Raw genomic sequence first — 24,938 nt, forward strand, 5'->3', positions numbered from 1 at the left:
TGGGTTCCAATCCCGAATCCATGCTGGGATCCATTTTGGGATCCATGCCCGTATCAATTCCCAAATCCACATCGGGATCTATGTTGGGATCCATTCCTGAATCCATGTCGGAATCCATGCCCGGATCTATTCCCAAATCCGTGTCCAGATCCGTGCCCAGAGCGTGACAATTCCTCAGGGACAGACACGGATCCATTGTCATTTGTTTCTTCAATTTTTAATTTTAAAAAAATCAGGAAAACTTGGGAATTCCCCATTTCCCATCAATTTCTCCTTTCCAGAAGCTCCAAACCTCAACTCCCCCCTTTTCCTCCCTCTTTTCTCCCATTCCCATGGAGACCTTGATGGATTCCCGTTTCATCCTTCTGTTTCCCTATGGATTTCCCTTTGGAATCCACAATGGGAACACCCATTTTTCCCATTACACCCATAAATTCCCATTAATTTTTAAAATTTAAGACAGCAAAAAAACTTGGGAATTCTTGACTTCCCACACACCTGTGGGATTCCTCCCCGAATCTCACAAATCTTTTCCCTCCTTTTTTTCTTGCATTCCCTGGAGAACCCGGTGAATTCCCATTTTATGTCTGTGTTTGCCCACGGATTTCCTTCTGGAATTCACAGTGGGAACACCCAATTTTTGGGTTTTTTTTTAACAATTTAGCCATAAAAACTTGGGAATTCCTCATTTCCCATAGCTCTTCCCCTTCCAAACCCCAACTCTCCCCTTTCCCTCCCTCATTCCCCCATTCCCGGAAGAACAACTCAGTGAATTCCCACGTTCTCCCTCTGCTTCCCTTTGGAATCCACAATGGGAACACCCAATTGTTTTCATTTTTTTAAAGAAAAAAAATCAGGAAAACTTGGGAATTCCTGATTTTCCATAGGTCTGAACTGCACAAACCCCAACTCCCCCTTTCACTCCCCCATTCCCCCATCCCCGATGAACACCGTATCCCGTTCCCGCTCTTCTCACATTCCCGTTCTTGCTATTCCCGCATTCCAATTCCCGCTATTCCCACATTCCCATTCCCACCATTCACGCTACTCCCATTCCCACTATTCCTGCAATCCCATTCCTGCTATTCCCGCTATTTCCGTTCCTGCCATTCCTGCTATTCCCATTACTGCTATTCCCACATTCCCATTCCTGCTATTCCTGCTATTCCCATTCCCTCTATTCCCGTATTCCCATTCCTGGTGTTCCCATTCCCGCCATTCCCACATTCTGATTCCAGCTATTCCTGCTATTCCCATTCCTCTATTCTCGCATTCCCATTCCCACTATTCCTTCTATTCCCATTCCCGCTATTCCCGCATTCCCATTCCCACCGTTCCCACACTCCCATTCCTGCCATTCCTGCACTCCCATTCCCGCCATTCCCACATTCCCATTCCCACCATTCCCACATTCCCATTCCCGCCATTGCCGTGTTCCCATTCCCACCATTCCCATATTCCCATTCCCACCATTCCCACACTCCAATTCCCACCATTCCCACACTCCCACTCCCGCCATTCCCGCACTCCCATTCCCGCCATTCCCACATTCCCATTTCTGCCATTCCAGCACTCCCATTCCCGCCACCTCCACATTTCCATTCCCGCCATTCCCACACTCCCATTCCCACATTCCCACATTCCCATTCCCACATTCCCATTCCCGCCATTCCCACATTCCCATTCCCACACTCCCATTCCTGCCATTCCCGCGCTCCCATTCCCACCATACCCACATTCCCATTACCGCTGTTCCCACATTCCCATTCCCTCCATTCCCACCATTCCTGCACTCCCACTCCCGCCATTCCCACTTTCCCATTCCCACCATTCCCACTTTCCCATTCCCGCCATTCCAGCACTCCCATTCCCGCTATTCCCACATTCCCATTCCCGCCGTTCCCACACTCCCATTCCCTCCGTTCCCACATTCCCATTCCCGCCATTCCCACACTCCCATTCCGCCATTCCCACTTTCCCATTCCCACCATTCCAACACTCCCATTCCCGCCACCTCCACATTTCCATTCCTGCTATTCCCACATTCCCATTCCCACCATTCCCACTTTCCCATTCCCGCCATTCCTGCATTCCCATTCCCACCATTCACACATTCCCATTCCCACCATTCCCACATTCCATTCCCACCATTCCTGCACTCCCACACCCGCCATCCCCACACTCCCATTCCCACACTCCCATTCCCATATTCCCATTCCCACACTCCCACTCCCACCATTCCCACTTTCCCATTCCCGCCACTCCCATATTCCCATTCCTGCCATTCCCACATTCCCATTCCTGCCGTTCCCACTTTCCCATTCCCACCATTCCCACATTCCCATTCCCGCCATTCCCACACTCCCATTCCCACCATTCCCACACTCCCATTCCCACATTCCCATTCCCACCATTCCCACATTCCCATTCCCACCGTTCCCACATTCCCATTCCTGCCATTCCCACATTCCCATTCTCGCCATTCCTGCACTCCCATTCCCACCATTCCTGCATTCCCACTCCCGTTATTCTCTTACTCCCATTCCGGCCATTTCTGCACTCCCACTCCCGCCGTTCCTGCACTCCCATTCCCACCATTCCCACTTTCCCATTCCCGCCATTCCCACATTCCCATTCCCGCCATTTCTGCACTCCCATTCCCACTATTCCCACACTCCCATTCCCACACTCCCATTCCCACTTTCCCATTCCCACTTTCCCATTCCCTCCATTCCCACACTCCCATTCTCGCCATTCCTGCATTCCCACTCCCGCTATTCTCTTACTCCCATTCCGGCTATTCCCGCACTCCCATTCCCGCCATTCCCGCACTCCCACTACCGCCATTCCCGCATTCCCATTCCCGCCATTCCCACACTCCCATTCCTGCCACCTCCACATTCCCACTCCCACCATTCCCACTTTCCCATTCCCGCCATTCCCACACTCCCATTCCCACCATTCCCGCACTCCCATTCCCGCCATTCCCACATTCCCATTCCTGCCATTCCCACATTTCCCTTCCCGCCATTCCCACTTTCCCATTCCCGCACTCCCATTCCCACCATTCCCACATTCCCTTTCCCACCATTCCTGCACTCCCATTCCCACACTCCCACTCCCGCCATTCCCACACTCTCTTTTCCGCCATTCCCACATTCCCATTCCCGCCATTCCCACACTCCCATTCCCGCTATTCCCACATTCCCATTCCCACATTCCCATTCCCGCCGTTCCCACATTCCCATTCCCGCCGTTCCCACACTCCCATTCCTGCCATTCCTGCATTCCCACTCCTGCTATTCTCTTACTCGCATTCCGGCTATTTCTGCACTCCCATTCCCACCATTCCCACCATTCCCACATTTCCATTCCCGCTATTCCCACATTCCCATTCCTGCCATTCTCACTTTCCCCTTCCCACCATTCCCACATTCCCATTCCCGCCACCTCCACATTTCCATTCCTGCTATTCCTACATTCCCGCCGTTCCCACATTCCCATTCCCACCATTCCCACACTCCCATTCCCACATTCCCATTCCCATTCCCATTCCCACTTTCCCATTCCCACCATTCCCACACTCCCATTCCGACCATTCCCACATTCCCATTCCCATCATTCCCACTTTCCCATTCCCACCATTCCCACATTCCCATTCCCACATTCCCATTCCCTCCATTCCCGGCGCTGACACGGCATTCCATGCACATTCCCAGAAGTGTCTGCGGCTGAACCCCGATGTCCCGGTGTGGGTGTCCAAGCAGCGCGTCCTGTGCACGCTGAACCACAGCCTGAAGGACGTGCTCAACTACGGCCTCTTCCAGCCCGCCTGCAACGGCCGCGCCGGCAAGTTCCTGGACGAGGAGCGGCTGCTGCGGGAGTACCCGCCGAGCCCCGACACCCCCCTGCCCTACCTGGAGGTGACCCCGCGGCAAGGGACGGGGCGGGGCACGGAGGGCACATCAAATCACTTTGCATTTAATTTGGTTTTTTATATTTTATTTTCTGTTTTATTTTATTTTATTTTATTTTATTTTATTTTATTTTATTTTATTTTATTTTATTTTATTTTATTTTATTTTATTTTATTTTATTTTATTTTATTTTATTTTATTTTATTTTGTTTTCTATTATATTTATTTTATTTTGTTTTATTTTATTTTGGTTTTTTTTTATTTTATTTTTTAAATTTTTTTTACTTACTTTAATTTAATTTTATTTTGTTTCATTTTATTTAATTTTTGTATTTTATTTTATATTTTATTTTTTATTTTCTATTTTATTTTATTTTTTTATTTTATTTTATTTTATTTTATTTTATTTTATTTTATTTTATTTTATTTTATTTTACTGTCTTTAATTTTATTTTGTTTCATTTTACTTTATTTAATTTTTGTATTTTATTTTATTTTATATTTTATTTTATTTTATTTTATTTTATTTTATTTTATTTCATTTCATTTCATTTCATTTAACTGTCTTTAATTTTATTTTGCTTTATTTTACTTTATTTAATTTTTGTATTTTATTTTATTTTATACTTTATTTTATTTTTCATTTTATATTTTATATTTCTATTTTATTTTATTTTATATTTTTATTTTATTTTTTATTTATTTTATTTAATATATTTTATTTAATATATTTTATTTAATATATTTTATTTTATATTTTTTATTTTATATATTTTATTTTATTTTATTGTAATTTTACTTATTTATTTATTTATTTATTTAAATTTAATTTCAATTCATCTCATATTAATTTAGCTCTTATCTCTCCTCTCTTATCTTTTTATCTTTTAACATTCATAATTCATTATTCTGATATCTCTTATCTTTGTGTCTCCTCTTCCTCTTCCTCTTCCTCTTCCTCTTCCTCTTCCTCTTCCTCTTCCTCTTCCTCTTCCTCTTCCTCTTCCTCTTCCTCTTCCTCTTCCTCTTCCTCTTCCTCTTCCTCTTCCTCTTCCTCTTCCTCTTCCTCTTTTCCTCTTTTCCTCTTTTCCTCTTTTCCTCTTTTCCTCTTTTCCTCTTTTCCTCTTTTCCTCTTCCTCTCTCTCTTATCAATCCCTTATCAATCCCTTATCAATCCCTTATCAATCTCTTATCAATCCCTTATCAATCCCTTATCAATCCCTTATCAATCTCTGATCAATCCCTTATCAATCTCTTATCCCGGCAGTTCCGCTACAAGCGCCGCGTGTATTCCCAGCCGCTGCTGGACGACAAACAGTTCGCCAAACTGCACACCAAGGTGAGCCCTAATCCCATGGAATTCCCATGGAATTCCCATGGAATTCCCACAGGAAACCCACGGAAAAATCCGGGAAACCCATCCGGCCCCAGAATTCCAGGATATCCCAAGGAATCCCGGCTTTCCGTCAAAGCAGCACCAAAACTAGAATGGGAGCGGAGCTAAACCTGGAATTCCCGTGGAATTTCCATGGAATTCACCTGGAAAACCCTGGGAAACCTGTCCGGCCCTGGAATTCCAGGATATCCCAAGGAATCCCAGCTTTCCATCAAAGCAGCACCAAAACTAGAACGAGAGCAGAGCTAAGCCCGGAATTCCCATGGAATTTCCATGGAATTCACCTGGAAAACCCTGGGAAACCTGTCTGGCCCTGGAATTCTGGGATATCCCAAGGAATCCCAGCGCCCCAGTGCCAAGAGCAGAACAGTAGCAGTTTTGGCGCTGGGATTTTGTGGCATTTGATTGGATTTTATCCGGATTTCCTTGGATTTTATTCCACGGGGTGGGATTGAGCGGGAAGAGCGTCTGTGGGGTGCTGAAATCCGGGATTGTGCATTTCTTCTCCTTCTCCCTTTTCCTTTTCCCTTGTCTGCTTTTTCCAAGCCTGTGGGATTTTGGGAAGGATCTTTCCCTTTTCCCCCCCCTTTTCCCATCCTTTTCCCCCTTTTCTCCTCCTTTATCCCCCTTTTTCCCTCCTTTTTTCCCTTTTTCCCTCCTTTTTCCCCTTTTCCCCTTTTCCCTTTTCTCCTTTCCCTCAGGCTGCTTCTTTTCCCAAATCTGTGGGATTTTGGAAAGGAGCTTTTCCCTTTTCCCCCCTTTTCCCCCCTTTTCCCCCCTTTTCCCCCCTTTTCCTTCTTTTTCCCCTTTCCCCCCTTTTCCCCATTTTTCTTTTCCCCCTTTTTCCCCTTTCCCCTCCCTTCCCCCCTTTTCCCCCTTTTCCCCATTTTTCTTTTTCCCCTTTTTCCCCTTTCCCCTCCCTTCCCCCCCTTTTTCCCCCTTCCCCCCCTTTTTTCCCTTTTTTCCTCCTTTTTCCCCTTTTTCCCCCCTTTCCCCCCCTTTTTCCCTTTTTTCCTCCTTTTCCCCCTTTCCCCCCTTTTCCCCCCTTCCCCCCCTTTCCCCCTTTTCCCCCTTTCCCCCTTTTCCCCTTTTTCCCCATTTTTCTTTTTCCCCTATTTCCCCTTTCCCCTCCCTTCCCCCCCTTTTCCCCCTTTTTTCCCTTATTTCCCCTTTTTCCCATTTTTCCCCTTTTTCCCCCCCTTTTTCCCTTTTTTCCTCCTTTTTCCCCTTTTCCCCCCTTTCCCCCCCTTTACCCTTTTCCACCTTTTCCCCCTTTTCCCCCTTTTCCCCCTTTTTCCCCTTTTCCCCATTTTTCTTTTTCCCTCTTTTCCCCTTTTCCCCTCCCTCCCCCCCTTTCCCCCCCTTTCCCCCCACCTTTTTTCCCTTTTTTCCCCTTTTTCCCATTTTTCCCCCTTTTTTCCCTGTTTTTCCCCCTTTTCCCCCTTTTCCCCCCTTTTTCCTTTTCCCATCTCCCTTTTTCCCTTTCCCTCCCGCTGCTGCTTTCCCAGAACCTGTGGGATTTTGGGAAGGAGCCTTTCCTTGGCCTTTTCCTTTCCCATGGATATTTGGGAATGCCAGATAGGATCCAAAGGGACAATTCCAGCCGATCCATCCCCATTCCGTGCCCGTCGGAGCGATCCCGGCGCAGCGGGCACGGATCGACCTTTCCCGGGAAAAGCCGGGATTGGAGCAGCTCCCGGGAAAAAAGGCTGGGATTGGAGCTGGATCCAGAGGGAGCGGGAGCAGGGATGGGATCCTGGCTGGCACGGGGACACCGGGACACCCGGAGAGCCTCGGGAACGGTACCGGATCCGGGGAAATATCGGGATAACGGGCAGGGATCATTCCCGGAGCTGGGAATGGGGCTGCAATTCAGCACAGAGATTCCATGGGAACATTGGGATAACGGGCAGGGATCATTCCCGGAGCTGGGAATGGGGCTGCATTTCACCACAGAGATTCCATGGGAACATTGGGATAACGGGCAGGGATCATTCCTGGAATGGGGTCATCCAGGGAACGGCTGGAATTCAGCACGGAGATTCCGTGAGGTTTGGGAGATGGGGAATTCCGGTTTCAGTTCCTGTGGAATTCTGGCTTCAGTTTCTGGGCATTTCTGCTTCAAATCCTGGGAATTTCTGGGAAATTCCTGGGAAATTCCTCCTTCAATTCCTGGGAAAATCCTGCTTTGATTTCCGTGAATTCCTGCTTTGGTTTGGGGCGAATTTCTGCCTCAGTTTCTGGGAATTTTTCCTTCTGTTTCTGAGAATTCCTGCTTTGTTTTTTGGGGGATTCCTGCTTCAATTCCCGGGGAATTCCTGCTGTGGTTTCTGTGGGGTCTCTGCTTCAAATCCTGGGAATTTCTGTTTTGGTTCCCGTGGAATTCCTGCCTCAGCTCCTGGGGGGTTTCTCCTTCAAATCCAGGGAATTTTTCCTTCTGTTTCTGGGAATTTCTCCTTCAGTTCCTGGGAATTTCTCCTTCTGTTTCTGGGAATTTCTCCTTCAGTTCCTTGGGAATTCCTGCTTCAGTTCCTGGGAATTCCTGCTCTTCCATGTGTTTATTATTGAGGTTTTCCTTGGAAAAGTAGAGGCGCTGCCGCTGTGTCCCAGGGTGGGGCTTTCCTGGGATTTGTGGCTCCGTCTGGTTCCTTGGGCAGGGAAATGTTGGATTTTCTGGGATTCAAAGGGATGGACAGGATTCCTTGGGAAAGGGAGCTTGGGGTGGGATTTTGGGAATGAGGAATTCCTGGCTGGGGCTGCCCCTGGATCCCTGGAATGTCCAAGGAAAGGCTGGAGCAGCCTGGGATGGTGGGATTGGAATGGGATGGGATTTGAGGTCCCTTCCCACCCAAACCATTCCAGGATTCCCGGTGCCGTGGCTCTGGAGATTCCCACTGGAGGAACTGTGCAATTCCAGAGGCTCCGCGTTGTCCCGGCGTGGCAGCAAATCCATAATTCCCTGTTTCTGAGGGATCAATGAATCCATTTGCTGCTGCCTGGCAGCGGGAGGCGGATCCATGGATTTGCTCCGGCCTCTCCCGGCTCCAAGGGCACAGCCGGCCTAAATTCCATCTCTTGGGATTTTCCAGGACTTTTCCCAGATTTTGCCTTGTTGGATTGGAATAAACTTCCAAAAAATGAATGAGTCTGGGAATGTGGGAATGTGGGAGCTGGGATTTTCCCACCAGAGCCATTCCTGCCTCTGCAATTCCCAGAATCCAGGAATTTAATAATGGCTTCATCCAGAAAAAAAAAAAAAACAGGACAAATCCCAAAAATTTGGGAATTTGAAGTGAATCATTGGAAATTCCAGCTCGGGGGAACAAAATTCCAATCCTGAAATTTGGGGATAGAGGGGAGGCACTGGCAGCCTGAATTCCCATGGGATGATCCAGCAGTTCCAAGGAATCTTCCTCTGCCTCATCCCTGGAATTGTTGGAATAACTTGGGATAGTGGGAGGAGTCCATGCCCTTGGAATGGGATGGGATATCAGCTCCCATCCAGCCTAAACCATTCCGGAATTCCCAAATTCCCTTCCAAACCTTTTCCTCATCCTGCTTGGCACTTCCAAGGTTTTTTTCCCAATTTTCCAACTGGAAAACAAATGGAAACGCGGTATTTTGGGATTCATGCCTCTTAAAAAGGATAATTTTCCCATATTTCCCATATTCCCATATTTCCCATATAATTAAGGTGGGAAATGTTGGAATTGGAATTTTTTCCTTGGATGTGAAATCCGGCTTCACCTTCTCTGTTTCCTTGGAGCTCTTCCCAACCTTTCCCATCAATTCCCGACATTTCCACGTGGATTTGTGTCCCACCCTGATGGAATTCCGTCCCGTTATCCTGGTTCTCCTTGGATTTTTGGGATGGGGATGCTCCCTCGGTGGCTTTTCCCGGAATTTCGGGATGTTAACACGGCGGTTTTTCCCGAATCCAGGCGAATCTGAAGAAATTCATGGAATACGTGCAGATGCTGAACTCGGAGAAGGTTTGCCGGCTGCTGGAAAAGGGGCTGGATCCCAACTTCCATGATCCCGACACCGGAGGTCAGTTCCATGTTTTCCTCTGGATTCGGGAGCACTTCCCAGAAGGAATCAGCTCAGCATTCCCAATTCCTTCACGGAATTCCTCCAGGCTTTTGTCTGGAATTTCTTCCTGCTCTATCCCAGTCCTTTTTTTTTGGAGTTTTATGGCACAATTCCCACTTTTCAGAGGATTTTGGGAATTCTGCATTCCTTAGGGATATCTCTTTCCTCCCCAGTCCCTTCTGGGGTTCACCAGGATACAATCCACGTTTCTCCTCTTGGAATATTTTCCCTTCCTGTTCCCGTTTCCAATCCCAGCCTTTCCCAGCTGCGGTTAGATGAAGGGATTGGAATCTCTCAGAAATTCCTGGATTGGGAGCTTTGGGGATTTTTGGGAATGTTGGTTGGCTTCCCGTGGGTTTCCCAGGAAGTCTGGACTGGGTGTTGGAAAAGCAGGCTAGGAACGAGCCAGGAACGAGCCAACACTTTTCCTGTTGGAATTTTTGGGATTGGATCCCTGGGGAATCCTGTGGGAATCTCCCCGTGGAAAACTGGAAAATCCTGCTTGGAAAAATGGTTTCCTGCAGGATTTAATCCCATAAATGGACTGGGAATAACTGGGATGAGCCATAAAATCCCCTGGGGCACCCTGAGCTGATCCCATGGATTCCAAACTTTGGGAATCTTCATTTCAGTGGATTTTGGGAAAGGTTTTAAGCTATGCCAAGGCTTTATTCCCATTTTCCTGTCTCTTGGATGGAAAAACAGGGAAAAATCCACTTTGGGAAGCAATTCCAGCCCCGTTTGCTGCCGTTCCCATTTCGGGGTTGCTAGGAAGATATTCCAGGAAAGATTCCTGGGATTTGAAAAGGATGAAAAAGCCCAAAAAATTCACAGTTGCTACCTGTGGGGATATTGAAAAAGTGGGAATGAAAAAAAACCCGGATCCGGGAGAAGTTTCCGTTGTTCTGGAATGAAAGCCAAACCCCAGGGATGGTTTTGCCGGAGAAAAGAGGAAAAAAAAATCCTTGGATATTTAACGAGGGATATTTAATGAGGGACAGCGGGAGAGGGAGAGGAGCCCAGGAAAACGTTGGAATTACAAAGGAAGATTCAAAATTCCTGAAATAATGTGGGGGAAAATTGCTGCAGGAGTCGGGAATGGGGGAGGGAAAAGGACATGGAGACAGCCTGGGAAAACTGGGAATGTTCCCCTGGAGAAGGGAAGGATCCAGGAGAGCTTCCAGCACATTCCAGGGGCTCCAGGAGAGCTGAAATTTGGGAATGGCCTGGAGGGACAGGACACAGGGAATGGCTCCCACTGCCAGAGGGCAGCCATGGATGGGATCTTGGGAATGAGGAATTCCTGGCTGGGCTGGGATTTCCAGAGCAGCTGGGGCTGCCCCTGGATCCCTGGAATGTCCAAGGAAAGGCTGGAGCAGCCTGGGATGGTGGGATTGGAACGGGATTGGAATGATCGTATGCATAGGGATGAGATGACCTTGGAATGTCCCTTCTCCAAATCATGGAATTATTGAGGCTGGGAAAGAATTCCAAGGGCACCAATCCAAGCTGGGCCTGATCCCAGCCCTGAGTGGAATTCCAGGAATTCCTTGGGCACCTCCAGGGATGGGCACTCCAAAGCTCCCTGGGAGTTTTCCAGCCCCTTCCCAGCTCCATTCCCTTCCTTATCCCAAGGATCCAGAACATCCCCATGGAATGTCCAAAACTCTCTCCCATTGCATCTTTCCCACTCTGGATCCCAGGCATTCCTTAATTCCCTCATCAATTCCAGCCCCTTTTCCATGATTTCCTGCCGGGACAAACTGGCCATGGATGCAGAATTCCAACCTTTCCTTTCCCTTTTGTATCCATGGAATTTCCAGACCTCTGGCATTCCTTAAACGTTATAATTCCCACTTTCCTCTGGAAATCCCATCTGTATCCCAAGAGAATGAGGGAATCTTGGAATTCTTGGGATTTCCGGCGGGATTTGTGGGATTTGAAGCAGCAACCTCGAGGAAAGTTGGGAGCATCCATTGGCTTCTCCTGATTGGAATCCACCCCTGATCCCGGGACGAGGATTTTTCCATTAGTAGCACAGGATCTGGGAATTCCCAAGGGGCCAAGGAGAATCCATGCTTTCCCAGATCCCATTCCCAAGATATTTTGTCTGCTTTTCCACCTAATCCCAGAATTTTCCATCCAATTCCCATTCCCACTGCTCAGGAGATCCTTGGGAATACCCAGGAGCAAACAGCTCCCAAATTTGTCCTCCATTCCCATGGATCCGATCCCAAACCCCGAGGAGATCTCTGTGGGCGCTTCCAGCTGGGATCCCACTGGGAGATTCCCGTGGATGTGCTGGACATTCCATGGATTTCCTGCATTCCCGTGTCCTCCCAGAGTGCCCGCTGACGGCGGCGGCGCAGCTCGAGCTCAGCTCCGAGATGATCAAAGCGCTCCGGAACGGCGGAGCCCACCTGGATTTCCGGACCCGCGAGGGAATGACGGCGCTGCACAAAGCCGTGAGGTGTCGGAATCACGCGGCCCTGCTGGTCAGTGCCGGGATTTTCCATCTCCCCTTCCCTTCCCTTCCCTTCCCTTCCCTTCCCTTCCCTTCCCTTCCCTTCCCTTCCCTTCCCTTCCCTTCCCTTCCCTTCCCTTCCCTTCCCTTCCCTTCCCTTCCCTTCCCTTCCCTTCCCTTCCCTTCCCTTCCCTTCCCTTCCCTTCCCTTCCCTTCCCTTCCCTTCCCTTCCCTTCCCTTCCCTTCCCTTCCCTTCCCTTCCCTTCCCTTCCCTTCCCTTCCCTTCCCTTCCCTTCCCTTCCCTTCCCTTCCCTTCCCTTCCCTTCCCTTCCCTTCCCTTCCCTTCCCTTCCCTTCCCTTCCCTTCCCTTCCCTTCCCTTCCCTTCCCTGTTCCCAAGGGGCTGTTCCCCATTCCCATAGGACCATTCCCCATTCCCAAGGGGCTGTTCCCCATTCCCACCGGACTGTTCCCCATTCCCACGGGAGCGTTCCCCATTCCCACGGGAGCATTCCCTGTTTCCCGGGCAGACACTGCTGGATCTGGGAGCGTCCCCGGACTACAAGGACAGCCGGGGGCTGACCCCGCTGTACCACAGCGCCATGGTGGGCGGGGACCCCTACTGCTGCGAGCTGCTGCTGCACGACCACGCCCGCCTGGGCTGCGTGGACGAGAACGGCTGGCAGGAGATCCACCAGGTGGGACGGGATCCATGGGAACGGGATCCGGACACGGGAATGTCCTCCTGGTGCTCGTGGATGGGGTGGTTCCATCCCTGGGGTTGAGGGCTGGATTCTGGGAATGTTCTCCTGGTGCTTATGGATGGGGTGGTTCCATCCCCAGGATTGAGAGCTGGATTCTGGGAATGTTCTCCTGGTGCCCATGGATGGGGTGGTTCCATCCCTGGGATTGACGGCTGGATTCTGGGAATGTTCTCCTGGTGCCCATGGATGGGGTGGTTCCATCCCTGGGATGGATCTGCAGGAATGGGATCCGGACACAGGAATGTCCTCCTGGTGCTCAGGGATGAGATGGTTCCATCTGTGGGATTGAGGGCTGGATTCTGGGAATGTTCTCCTGGTGCTCATGGATGGGGTAATTCCATCCCTGGGATTGAGAGCTGGATTCTGGGAATGTTCTCCTGGTGCCCATGGATGGGGTGGTTCCATCCCTGGGATTGAAAGATGGATTCTGGGAATGTTCTCCTGGTGCTCGTGGATGGGGTGGTTCCATCCCTGGGATTGAGGGCTGGACTGTGGGAATGTTCTCCTGGTGCCCATGGATGGAGATCCACCAGGTGATGGAGGGCAGGAGATCCACCAGGTGCGACGGGATCTGCGGGGATGGGATCCGGACATGGGAATGTTCTCCTGGTGCTTATGGATGGGGTGGTTCCATCCGTGGGATTGAGGGTTGGACTGTGGGAATGTTCTCCTGGTGCTCATGGATGGAGGTCCACCAGGTGGAACAAGATCTGCGGGGATGGGATCCATCCATGGGAATGTTGTCCATGGATGGGGTAATTCCATGCCTGAGGTTTAGGGCTGGACTGCAGGAATGTTCTCCTGGTGCCCATGGATGGGGTGGTTCCATCCCTGGAGTTGAGGGTTGGGCTCTGGGAATGATCTCCTGGTGCCCATGGATGGGATCATTCCGTGCCTGGACTGAGGGCTGGACTCTGGGAATGCCGTCCATGGATGGGGTTGTCCCATCCCTGGGATTGACATCTGGATGGGGCCAGCTCTGCCTCCATCCCAGATTTTCTGGCCTCTCCTCTTGGTTGGGACCTTCCAACCAACCTTCCAACCTTGCAGAGAACTTTGGGATCCTGGGTCCAAATCCCAGTTGCGCCTATCCCTGTTTTTCACGTGGAATCCCGTTTCTCCAAGGGGATTTGGAGAAACGCTTGGATTGGGAGTCAAGAATCCCAAGCCTCGTGCTTCCCAATCCTTTGGGAGAAGGAGGGATGGGATCCCATTGGAATATCTCCCACAACACCCAGCTGGGGATAAAAACTCCAGGGATGTGTCCTTGTGATCCCAATTTTTGGATCCGACCCTCCCTGCTGCCTCCGTCCTCCTCGTCTGATCCCTGAATCTTGGGATGGACCAAATCCGGAGGAGAACATCCCAATTTTCCAGAGATTTGGGGCACTGAGTTCATCCCAGGCCACCACCCAGCTGGAGGAGTTCCGGATCCGAGATGATCCAAACTTTTCCCGTTGATCCAGAGTTGATTTCTCCCACGGGTATCCAGGTGGAGCCGTGAGGATCCACACCCATTCCCACCAAATTCCACCTTTCCAAGCCTGGCTGAATCCAGCAGGGGATTTTTTTTTCCGGGAATGTTCCTCTGGCTCACGCCGCTGCCTGATTCCCACTTTTCCATGTTTTCCGGAGCAGGCTTGTCGCTACGGACACGTGCAGCACCTGGAGCACCTCCTGTTCTACGGAGCGGACATGACGGCGCAGAACGCCTCAGGAAACACCGCCCTGCACATCTGCGCCCTCTACAACCAGGTGGGACAGGGACAGGGACACCGTGGTGGAGGTGGCACCACCCCGGGACAACCCTGGATCTCGCCATTCCCAAATCCACAGGTGGAATCCATCCCTGACCTTGGGTGAAGGCCGTTCCTCCTCGGAGCTCCTGGGTTTGGTTCCCAGGGCTGAATCTCTGGGATTTGGGACAGGGGACATCATGGAGGAGGTGGCACCACCCCAGGACACTCCTGGATCTCCCCATTCCCAAATCCACAGGTGGAATCCATCCCTGTCCTGGGATGAGGCGGTTCCTCCTCGGAGCTCCTGGTTTTGGGTTCCACAGGAGAACATCCCGTGGTGGAATCTGGGAGATTTGGGGACAGGGACACCGTGGGTGAGGTGGCACCAGCCCAGGACACTCCTGGATCTCCACCATTCCCAAATCCAGAGGTGGAATCCATCCCTGTCCTGGGATGAGGCCGTTCCTCCTCGGAGCCCCAGCCTGGTTTGGGATTTCCCAAGAGAACATTCCATGGTTTAATCAATCCCATTCCCAAAATGTTTTGCTGGGACAGAATCCTTGGAGAAGGAACCTAATCCTTGGGAAAAGCGCAGAATCCATAGGGATGGAGGAGAAACCTGGGAAAAAGGGCGGAATCCTTGGAAAAGGAGGAGAACCCTTGGAAAACAGGCAGAATCCTTGGAATTTGGATCTGGGTGTTCCCAAAGATTCCTTCCGACCCAATCCATTCTGGAGTTCCATGATTCCATAACTTTCTTCCTTTAGGGTCAGGAATACCAAATCCTTAGGGAATGCTCATCCTCCTTCTTCCCAGAGAATTTTCCAGATCTTTTGCTCCCAATGCTGGTCTAATTCCCGTTTTTTCCTGGTTTATTTTTTTCCCAGGAAAGCTGTGCGCGGGTTCTCCTCTTCCGAGGCGCCAGCAAGGAAATCCGGAATTACAACAGCCAGACGGCATTCCAGGTGAGCAGAATTCCCAGGAATCCCATGGAGCTTCCCGGTATTCCCGGGAATTCTGTCGCATATCCAGGGATTTTTCCAGGTGGGATTTGTCCCACCGGGGTGGGATTTGGGATGGGCGTTCAGCGCCGGACCAGGAGGGAGGAAAAAGCAAATGGAATTCTGGAAAAAGGATGGGAATGTGGCGGTTCTGTGGGATACGGAGGTGGGAAGGGGAAGTTGATGTTTTTTGGGATGGGAATGTTTGGGATGGAGGAGAATCCTTGGAAAAGGAGCAGAATCCTGGGAGAAGGGGCAGAAGCCTTGGAAAATGAGCAGAATCCTTGGAGGATTTGGGGATTTAGGGATTTGAGTACTTAAGGATTTGGAGATTGGAGGATTTAGGGATTTAGAGTTTGGGGATTTCGGGAATTAGGGAATCAGGGATTTGAGGATTTGGGGATTTAGGGATTTGGAGAATTAGGGAATTGGGGACTTGGGGACTTCAGGATTTGGGCATTTGAGGATTTAGAGACTTTGGGAATTGAGGAATTTGGGGTTTTGGGGACTTGGAGACTTGAGGACTTCAGGATTTGGGGATTTGGGAATTTGGGGACTTGAGGACCTGGGGATTTGAGGATATGAGCATCTGGAGATTTGGGAATTTGGGGATTTGGAGAATTAGGGATTTTGGGACTTTGGGATTTGAGGATTTAGGGATTTGGGAACTTGGAGAATTAAGGATTTGGGGAATTGGGAATTTGAGGATTTGGGGAATCGAGGATTTGACGACTTGAGGATTTGGGGACTTGGAGACTTGAAGACTTCAGGATTTGGGAATTTGGGGACTTGACACCCTGGGAACATTCCAGGATCTGGGATGAATTCCTGGCTGGAATTCATGAATTCCAGAGGACAGGGATTGTCCCCAAGCCAGGGCCACTCAAACCTTCTTGGGCCACTGTCCCGGGAAGGCGTTGGCACCTCGGAATTCCCGGATGATCCGAGGCAGAAGAATCCTTGGCTTTCCCCCATGGAAAGCAGCTGTTCCCATCCATATGGAAGCTCCGGAGCCGCTCATCCCGGTTTTCCGGCTCTTTTCCAGGTGGCCATCATTGCAGGGAATTTTGAGCTGGCGGAAATCATCAAAACCCACAAAGAGTCCGATGTTGGTGAGTTGGATTTTTCCCGGTTTTCCCGTTTTTTTTTTTCTTTTTCCTTTCCTATTGATCCCAGGGATGGACTGGGGGGAAATAATGGATTTTCCTGGTGTTTTGCATCCATGGATTTTCCCGGTGCTGCATCCATGGAAGCTGCAGCCACTTTGGATCTTGGAAGTGTCTGAGTGATTCCTGTGGGATTCAGGCTGTTTTTCCAGCCTGGCTGACATTCCCAAGCTCTGGAATTATCCTGGATTTGCTCTTCTGTGAAATCCTGGTTTTCCCTCTCTTTTTGCATCCCTGAGGGATTTAATTCCCAGAATCCTGGGATTTGGGAAAATCCTCTGGGAATAGGAGTGAAGCGGGTGTTGTTCTGGTTGGATTTGCTTTTTTAAGGAATATTTTGGGAATTTTGATCCCTTGTGTCACCTTTCCAATCTTCCCCATGGAAAAAATGAAAAGGTGGGTTTGGATCAGGAATAAAATCCACACTTGTTGCATTTCCTTGGATTATCCTGAGGAATTTACGGATTCAGAGCTGCCAATGGAGGGAGCAGTGGGAATTTCCAGCATGCAGGAATGAAGTCATGGGATCAGCAGCTGGAAAAAGGGGGGAAAAAAAGGGGGAAAAATGTAAAAAGCAGGAGAAAATTCCTGCCTGGGAGGGAATGGCACAGAATTCCCAGAAAATTCCCTGTGGCTGCCCCCAGATCCCTGGAATGTCCAGGGCTGGAGCAGCCTGGGATCGTGGGAAGGGGTGGGATTGGATGGGATTTAAGGTCCTTTCCCACCCAAATTCCTGGAATTCCATGAAAACACTGAAATGAAGGAAAACAGGGATCAGTTCTTCCATAGTTTGCAGCAGGAATTGTGCTTGGCTCAATCCCAAAAATCCTTTCTCCCATTTTTTTTGGTTTTTTTTTTTTTTTTTTTTCCCAGCTCCCTATTCTTGATAGCCAGAACTGGGAATTTGGGGTGGGATAGGATTTTGGGAAGCACCTGAGAATATCCTTTGCCTGCAAAATCATGGAATTAATTAATCCAAGAAAAAAGTTGGGGAATAAACGACCTCCAAATGTCCGGCCTAAATTCCCCTTGGGATCTGCACCTGGCACTGAGTATCTCCGTGATTTTCCTTGGGGAAAAAAAAAAAAAGCAGGAAAACCACCACGGAAAACTGTCAGGAGCAATGGAAATTCTGGGAATCAGCTCCGGATAAAAAATAGGTCAGGGAAGAATTCCAAATTAATTCCGAGCCGAGCAGCAGGTCCAGATGGTCCCGCCTGCGGCCGGGAGCTTCCCGGGGTTTGGAAATTAGGTTTGGGAATTGGGGGTTGGAAAAATTGGGGGTTGGGAATTGGGGGTTGGAAAAATTGGGGGTTGGGAATTGGGGTTTGGAAAAATTGGGGTTTGGGAATTGGGGGTTGGAAAAATTGGGGGTTGGGAATTGGAGTTTGGGAATTTAGTTTGGAAATTGGGGTTTGGAAACTGGGGTTTGGGAACTGGGATTTGGAAAAATTTGGTTTGGAAATCAGGGGTTGGAAATTGGGGTTTGGAAAAATCGGGGCTGGGAATTAGGGTTTGGAAATTGGGGTTGGGAATTTGAGTTGGAAACTGGGGTTTGGGTTAGGGTCAGGATTTGGAAATGGGGGTTGGAATTTTGGCAGGAGCGGAGGAATTTTGTCGGAGCAGGGAATGGCTCCTGCTTGTGCCCTTTTCCCAGGGTTTTATGGGAATACTGAAGGAATTTGGTGGGATTGGTTTTGGAATGATGCTCGTGGAGGGATTTTCCCATGGAATTCCCAGTGGGAAGCTGGGCTGGGTTGAGGTGGGATTTGGTGATCCCAGTGCAGAGTGGGGAAGGGTGGGATATTCCCAGGAGGATTCCAGGCTCATCCATGTTTTCTTTGGGATCTGGAGCGTTCAGCAGAGCCAGAACTTCCTGTTCCCTCTTGCCCTGGGAATTCTCCAGTTCAGGACATTCCATGGAAATTCCAGTTTGGAAAATGTGGGAATTCTCCAGTTTGGGAGATGACTTGGGAACGCTCCAGTTTGGAAAATACCATGGGAATTTTCTATTCTTGGAAATGTGGGAATTCTCCAGTTTGGGACATTCCATGGGAATTTTCCGGTCTGGGAAATACCCTGGGAGTTCTGCAGGTTGGGAGACTCCATGGGAATCCTCCAGTTTGGAAAATGCCATGGGAATTTTCCAGTCAGGGAGATTCCATGGGAATCCTCCAGTTTGGAAAATGCCATGGGAATTTTCCAGTCTGGGAAATTCCATGGGAATCCTCCAGTTTGGAAAATGCCATGGGAATTTTCCAGTCTGGGAGATTCCATGGGAATTTTCTAGTCTGGTCCGGGAAATGCCCTGGAAATTCTGCAGGCTGGAAAGTGCTGGGGGAGTTTTCCAGTCTGGGAAATGTGGGAATTCTCCAGGCGGGGGAATGCCATGGGAATTCTCCATTCTGGGAAATGTGGGAATTCTGCACTTTGGGAGCCGCTTGTTCCCTTTTCCCCTCTGGGCCATTCCAGGCTCCTTCTCCACTTCCCTGTGGAATTTTCCAGGATGAAAATGGAATCGTGGCCTGGAAGCGAACAGACATTTGCACTCCTCGTGCTTTTCCATGAATATTTATCATGGAAGCAGCGAATCCAAACAAACCTTGGAGCGCTGATTGCACTTCCCTTCCTCCAGCTGCCAGGAATTTTCGGGAGCCTCTGGAGGCATCTCCAGGCTGGGAATTCCTCAGGGAGCTTTGGGTGTGTCCCGCTCCCAGCAGGGAGCATCCAGACCCCTTTGGAAAACAGGGATCCGTGTTTTCCTTTGGAAAACAGGGATCGGGCTGCTCCGAGCGGCGCTGTCATGGTAACGGACGGGATTCGTTTTGCCGGGAGAAACTCGGTAAACAGACTTGGAATAAAATCTGGGAAAGGTGTGGGAAGGAATATCCGGAGCTCGTTGCGGGAATTGCTCCGAGTTTTGTTCCTTTGTTTTGTCCTTCCTGGGATTTTCCCACTGGGAACTGTAATATTCCCAGGAAATATTCCATAGAATTGGAAATCTGGGAATGTCCTGGTTCTGGATCCTGGAGTTTGGACTTGGTGGTTCTTCTTCATCATCATCATCTTCACCACCATCATCTCTTCCGTCCCGGTTTTTCCCATTGGGAATTGTGGATTCCAGAGGGTGGGATGAGGAAACATTCCATAGAACTGGAAATCTGGGAATGTCCTGGTTCTGAATCCAGGAATTCAGGCTTGGCAGTTCTTCATCACCATCACCACCATCATCTTCTCTCCTTTCCCATCCTTGTGGATTCCAGAGGGTGGGATAAGGAAAACTTCCAAATAATTGGGAATCTGGCAGCTTGAGGCCGCTCCCTCTTGGGAAGATCCTCAGGCAGGACTTTTACTTCCCAAATTTTTTTCCAGGGATTTTCTGTAAGGAGCGATGGAGTCCCAAATGAAACATCTCCAGGAGGTGTGTCCCGTGCCTCGGTGACACCTGGCCTTGGTGGGACATCCCACTTCTGGTGGCCCCCGGGGACAGGGATCAGTGGTGGCCTTGCATCAATTTGGTTTCATTTTTTGGAAGGCTTTTCCAACCTCTTTGTCACCAAAATTCCATAATTTTGGCCCAGCTTTCCCATTGGGATGGCCTTGGTGGGACATCCCACTTCCGGTGGCCCCCGGGGACAGGGATCAGTGGTGGCCTTGCAGTGGTTGGGTTTCATTTTCTGAGAGGGTTTTTCCAACCCCTTTGGCTCTGAAATTCCATCATTTTGGTCCGGCTATCCCATTGGGATGTGGCCCTGAAATTCCATCATTTTGTCTGGCTTTCCCATTGGGATGGTCCTGCTGGGACATTCCTCCTTCCTGGTGGCCCTTGGGGACACGGATCAGTGGTGGCCTTGCATCGATTGGATTTTATTTTCTGGGAGGGCTTTTCCAACACCTTTTGTCACCAAAATTCCATAATTTTGGCCCAGCTTTCCCTTTGGGATGGCCTTGGTGGGACATCCCACTTCTGGTGGCCCCCAGGGACACGGATCAGTGGTGGCCTTGCAGTGGTTGGATTTCGTTTTCTGAGAGGGCTTTTCCAACCCCTTTTGCTCTGAAATTCCATCATTTTGGTCCAGCTATCCCATTGGGATGTGGCCCCAAAATTCCATAATTTTGGTCCAGCTTTCCCATTGGGATGGTCCTACTGGGACATTCCTCCTTCCTGGTGGCCCTTGGGGACACAGATCAGTGGTGGCCTTGTACCAATTGGATTTTATTTTCTGGGAGAGCTTTTCCAACCCCTCTGGCTCCAAAATTCCATAGTTTTGACCCAATTTTCCCATTGGGATGTCCTTGGTGGGACATTAATCCTCGCTGGTGGCACCTGGGGACACGGATCAGTGGTGGCTTTTGCGTTGGTTGGATTTCATTGCCTGGCAGGGCTTTTCCAACCCCAATGGCTCCGAAATTCCGTAATTTTGTCCAGTTTTCCCCTTGGGAATGGCCGGATGTGGGTGCTGAGGGCAGGGGGTGCCGACAGGATCCGGGAAGCGCCGGTGCCGGGAGAAATTCCCACACCCGAGGTTGGAACTCATCGGAGAACGAACGCCTGGCGTTGCCACGGCAACGGGAAGAGTTCCAGGAGCCTGAAATCCTCGGACTTTGAACCTCAAATATTCCTCGGGAAAATATTCCGAGCATGGCCGTGCTCAGCCTGGGCTGCTCCATCCAAATCCCGGGATTTTCCTTCTCCTGGTGGCCTCGGAGCATCCTCAGGGTTCACCTCTGGAAGGTGACATAGGAGCGGTGGCCTTGGAATGGCGGCTCTGGGAATATCCCAGATCCAGAGGGCTTGGAATTCCCTGTTCCCTGTCTCCTGTTCCAGCTTGGAGTGGGAGCAATCCGTGTTTTTCCCGATATTTTGGCAGCAGGAATGGGCTGGATGTGGCCGGTTCCAGATTTCCCGCTGGATTTTGCCACAGGCCCCAGACAAATTTTAGGGATGTTAAACTTCAGGATGGGAATAAACTCATTAAACAAAATATTGGAAAATCCCATTTTCCTGGAAGTTTGGAGTGCAGAGACCCCACGGTTGAACCTCTTCCCTTTCCGGAACATCTGGATCCGTTTTGTTGATCGTGGAATTTTCTAGGCTGGAAAAGTCCTTTAAGACATTGAATCCAAGAATTCCCAGCACTTCCAAGGCCACCACTGATCCGTGTCCCCAAATTCCACTTGAAATCCCTCCAGGATGGGGATTCCTCTCCCGGCTCCTCAGTGGAGCTGGAGTTTGCACTTCCAGCTGGATCCGAGCGGTCACTTTTCCCTGGCATTCCCAAGGATTGGGCGGGAATTCAGGGTGGGCAGTTGTTGGTGATTTATTCCATGTGTTGGATATTCCCATCTTTCTCTTGGCACATTCCTGGAGCTATGGAATAAGGACTTGGGATAGGAGGAGCAGCTGGGATTTGCGGAAGTGCCGATCCCGGTGGCAGCCGGACTCTTGGAATTCCACTGGTCCTGGCTTAGTCCATCAGAGCTTCCTGAGATTCCACTTCCAAACCCTTCCCGGTGCTGATCCATGGTTGGATTCCATGGATTCCCAGTGCTGGGAGAGGAGCTGGGAGCAGATGGAGACCATTCCCTTCTTCCCAGGAATTCCCAACACAGCTCTACAAGAATTCCCAACCCTCCTTCTCCTCCACCCTCTTCCATATTTTCCCACAACCACGCTCCCAACACCCAATCCCGTATTCCCATTTTTTGGGGGTTTGGATTCCCACCTAATCCCATTTTCCCATTTTTTATTCCCAGGGCCTTTCCAAGAAACTCCCAGCCTTCTTCCCAACCCAACTCCACACCCATTCTGAACCTTCTCTTCCATCTTTTTCCACAACTACATTCCCAACACCCAATCCCATATTCCCATCTTTTTTGGGCCTTAGATTCCCACCCAATCCCATATTCCCATCTTTTTTGGGCCTTAGATTCCCACCCAATACCATATTCCCATTTTTTTTGGGCCTTAGATTCCCACCCAATCCCATATTCCCATCTTTTGTGGAGTTTAGATTCCCACCTAATCTCATCTTCCCCTTTTTCTTCCCCGGTGCCTTTCCAAGGAACTCCCAACCCAACTCCACACCCATTCTGAACCTTCTCTTCCATCTTTTTCCACAACTACATTCCCAACACCCAATCCCATATTCCCATTTTTTTTGGGCCTTAGATTCCCACCCAATCCCATATTCCCATCTTTTGTGGAGTTTAGATTCCCACCTAATCTCATTTTCCCCTTTTTTTTCCCCAGTGCCTTTCCAAGGAACTCCCAACCCAACTCCACACCCATTCCCAACCTTCTCTTCCATCTTTTTCCACAACTATATTCCCAAAACCTAATCCCATATTCCCATCTTTTTAGGGCCTTAGATTCCCACCTAATCTCATTTTCCCCTTTTTTTCCCCGGTGCCTTTCCAAGGATCTCCCAACCCAACTCCCCACCCATTCCCAACCTTCTCCCCCACCCTCATCCATCTTTTCCCCACAACTCCCATCGCCCTAACCCCGCGTTCCCGCTTTTCATTCCCAGTGCCTTTCCGAGAAACTCCCAGCTACACCAAGCGCCGCCGGCTCCTCGGCTCCGGCGGGTTGGCGTCACCACGTGTCCTCCAGCGCTCGGCCAGCGACAACAACCTGAAGGCCGAGAGCCGCGCCTCGTATTCCCCGGTGCCGTCCCTCCGGAGCCTCCCGCCGCAGCTCCTGGTCCAGATGCAGGAAGCGGCCGCCGGGATCGCGGCCTCCGGAATGGGGACCGGAGACGGGAGCTTGGCCAGCTCGGGAAGCGCCCGCAGCGCCCACAGCCGCTCGCCCTCGCTGCAGCGCGTGCAGGAGGAGAGGGAGGCCGAGGTGCCCTCGCTGCGCCGGAGCAGCCGCGGGAAAGCCAGGTGTGGGATCGGGAATGGGATCCCGCGGTTCGGGCTGGGGGCGGGAGGGGTTGGAGATGGGAATGGGATCCCGTGGATTGGGTTGGGATGTGGGAGAAGTTGGAGATGGGAATATGATCCCGTGGATTGGATTGGGATGTGGGAGAAGTTGGAGATGGGAATGGGATCCCATGGATTGAGTTGGGATGTGGGAGAAGTTGGAGATGGGAATACAATCCCGTGGAATGGGTTGGGATGTGGGAGGTGTTAATGATGGGAATGGATCCCATGGATTCGGAGAGTGTGAAAGGAATTAGAGTTGGAAATGGATCCCATAGATTGGGGGATGTGGGAGGAGTTGGAGATGGGAATGGATCCCATGGATTGAGTTGGGATGTGGGAGGAGTTGGAGATGGGAATGGATCCTATGGATTGAGTTGGGGTGCGGGAGGTGTTAGTGGTGGGAATGGGATCCCGTGGATTCGGAGAGTGTGAAAGGAATTAGAGTTGGAAATGGATCCCATAGATTGGGGGATGTGGGAGGGGTTGGAGATGGGAATGGGATCCCATGGGGTGAGTTGGGGTGTGGGAGAAGTTGGAGATGGGAATGGATCCCATGGACTGGGGGCATGTGGAAGGAATTAGAGCTGGGAATGGATCCCGTGGAATGGGTTGGGGTGTGGGAGAAGTTGTAGATGGGAATGGGATCCGGTGGATTGCGAGAGTGCGTAAGGAATCAGATGGAGTTAAGAATGCGGTCCCATGGATTGAGGGGGTGTGGAAAGAATTAGAATTGGGAATGGGATCCCATGGATTGGAGGGTTTGGGAGGAGTTAGAGATGGGAATGTGATCCCATGGACTGGGGGGATGTGGGATATGGGGTGGAAAGAGGGAAGACTGGGAAAGGTTTGTTGTTCCGATGAGGAGCGGGGTTATGGTGGATCATTGGGTTTTCCATGGGTTTTTCCTGCTATTCCAAGGTCAGATCCCGTTTTTCCCTGGATTTTCCCTGGGTTTTTCCCTCCATCCATCCCTCCTCATCCCAGTGATCCCAGTGTCAGATTTGGCTTTTCCCTGGGTTTTTCCCTGGCTTTTCGCTCCGTCCCATGCTCGGATAATGGATACCATGGATCTCATGGATTCATGGATATTCTGGGTTACATGGATATAGTGCGCATCACATCTGGTGGCTCTGCTGGGATTGGGATTAGGATTAGGATTAGGATTAGGATTAGGATTAGGATTAGGATTAGGATTAGGATTAGGATTAGGATTAGGATTAGGATTAGGATTAGGATTAGGATTAGGATTAGGATTAGGATTAGGATTAGGATTAGGATTATGATTATGATTAGGATTAGGATTAGGATTAGGATTAGGATTAGGATTAGGATTGGGATTGGGATTGGGATTGGGATTGAAATTAGGATTAGGATTAGGATTAGGATTAGGATTGGGATTGGGATTGGGATTGGGATTAGGATTGGGATTGGGATTGGGATTGGGATTGGGATTAGGATTAGGATTAGGATT

General features: G+C 50.0%; 1 protein-coding gene across 10 annotated transcripts in view; it reads left to right on the top strand.

Moving 5' to 3' along the window:
- The window catches only part of SHANK3 (SH3 and multiple ankyrin repeat domains 3), a 151,293-nt gene that overhangs the window by 38,327 nt on the left and 88,028 nt on the right, over positions 1 to 24,938 (top strand). For 9 of the 10 annotated variants that reach the window (XR_012051824.1, XR_012051825.1, XR_012051820.1 and 6 more), the window contains exons 4-12: positions 3,720 to 3,923; positions 5,185 to 5,256; positions 9,255 to 9,363; positions 11,749 to 11,900; positions 12,398 to 12,565; positions 14,270 to 14,386; positions 15,258 to 15,335; positions 16,417 to 16,483; positions 23,071 to 23,425. Coding sequence is in view for 7 of the 10 variants with exons in the window: in XM_072917967.1 (XP_072774068.1) it covers positions 3,720 to 3,923; positions 5,185 to 5,256; positions 9,255 to 9,363; positions 11,749 to 11,900; positions 12,398 to 12,565; positions 14,270 to 14,386; positions 15,258 to 15,335; positions 16,417 to 16,483; positions 23,071 to 23,425 (1,322 nt within the window). In the remaining 3 variants the exon portion in view is untranslated. Of the gene's footprint in view, positions 1 to 3,719; positions 3,924 to 5,184; positions 5,257 to 9,254; positions 9,364 to 11,748; positions 11,901 to 12,397; positions 12,566 to 13,175; positions 13,191 to 14,269; positions 14,387 to 15,257; positions 15,336 to 16,416; positions 16,484 to 23,070; positions 23,426 to 24,938 lie in introns of those variants that run through there. The other variant, XM_041720662.2, reaches the window with a different exon arrangement.

The sequence above is a fragment of the Taeniopygia guttata genome, chromosome 1A, assembly GCF_048771995.1.
Source record: "Taeniopygia guttata chromosome 1A, bTaeGut7.mat, whole genome shotgun sequence".
In the NCBI taxonomy this organism is placed as follows: domain Eukaryota; kingdom Metazoa; phylum Chordata; class Aves; order Passeriformes; family Estrildidae; genus Taeniopygia; species Taeniopygia guttata.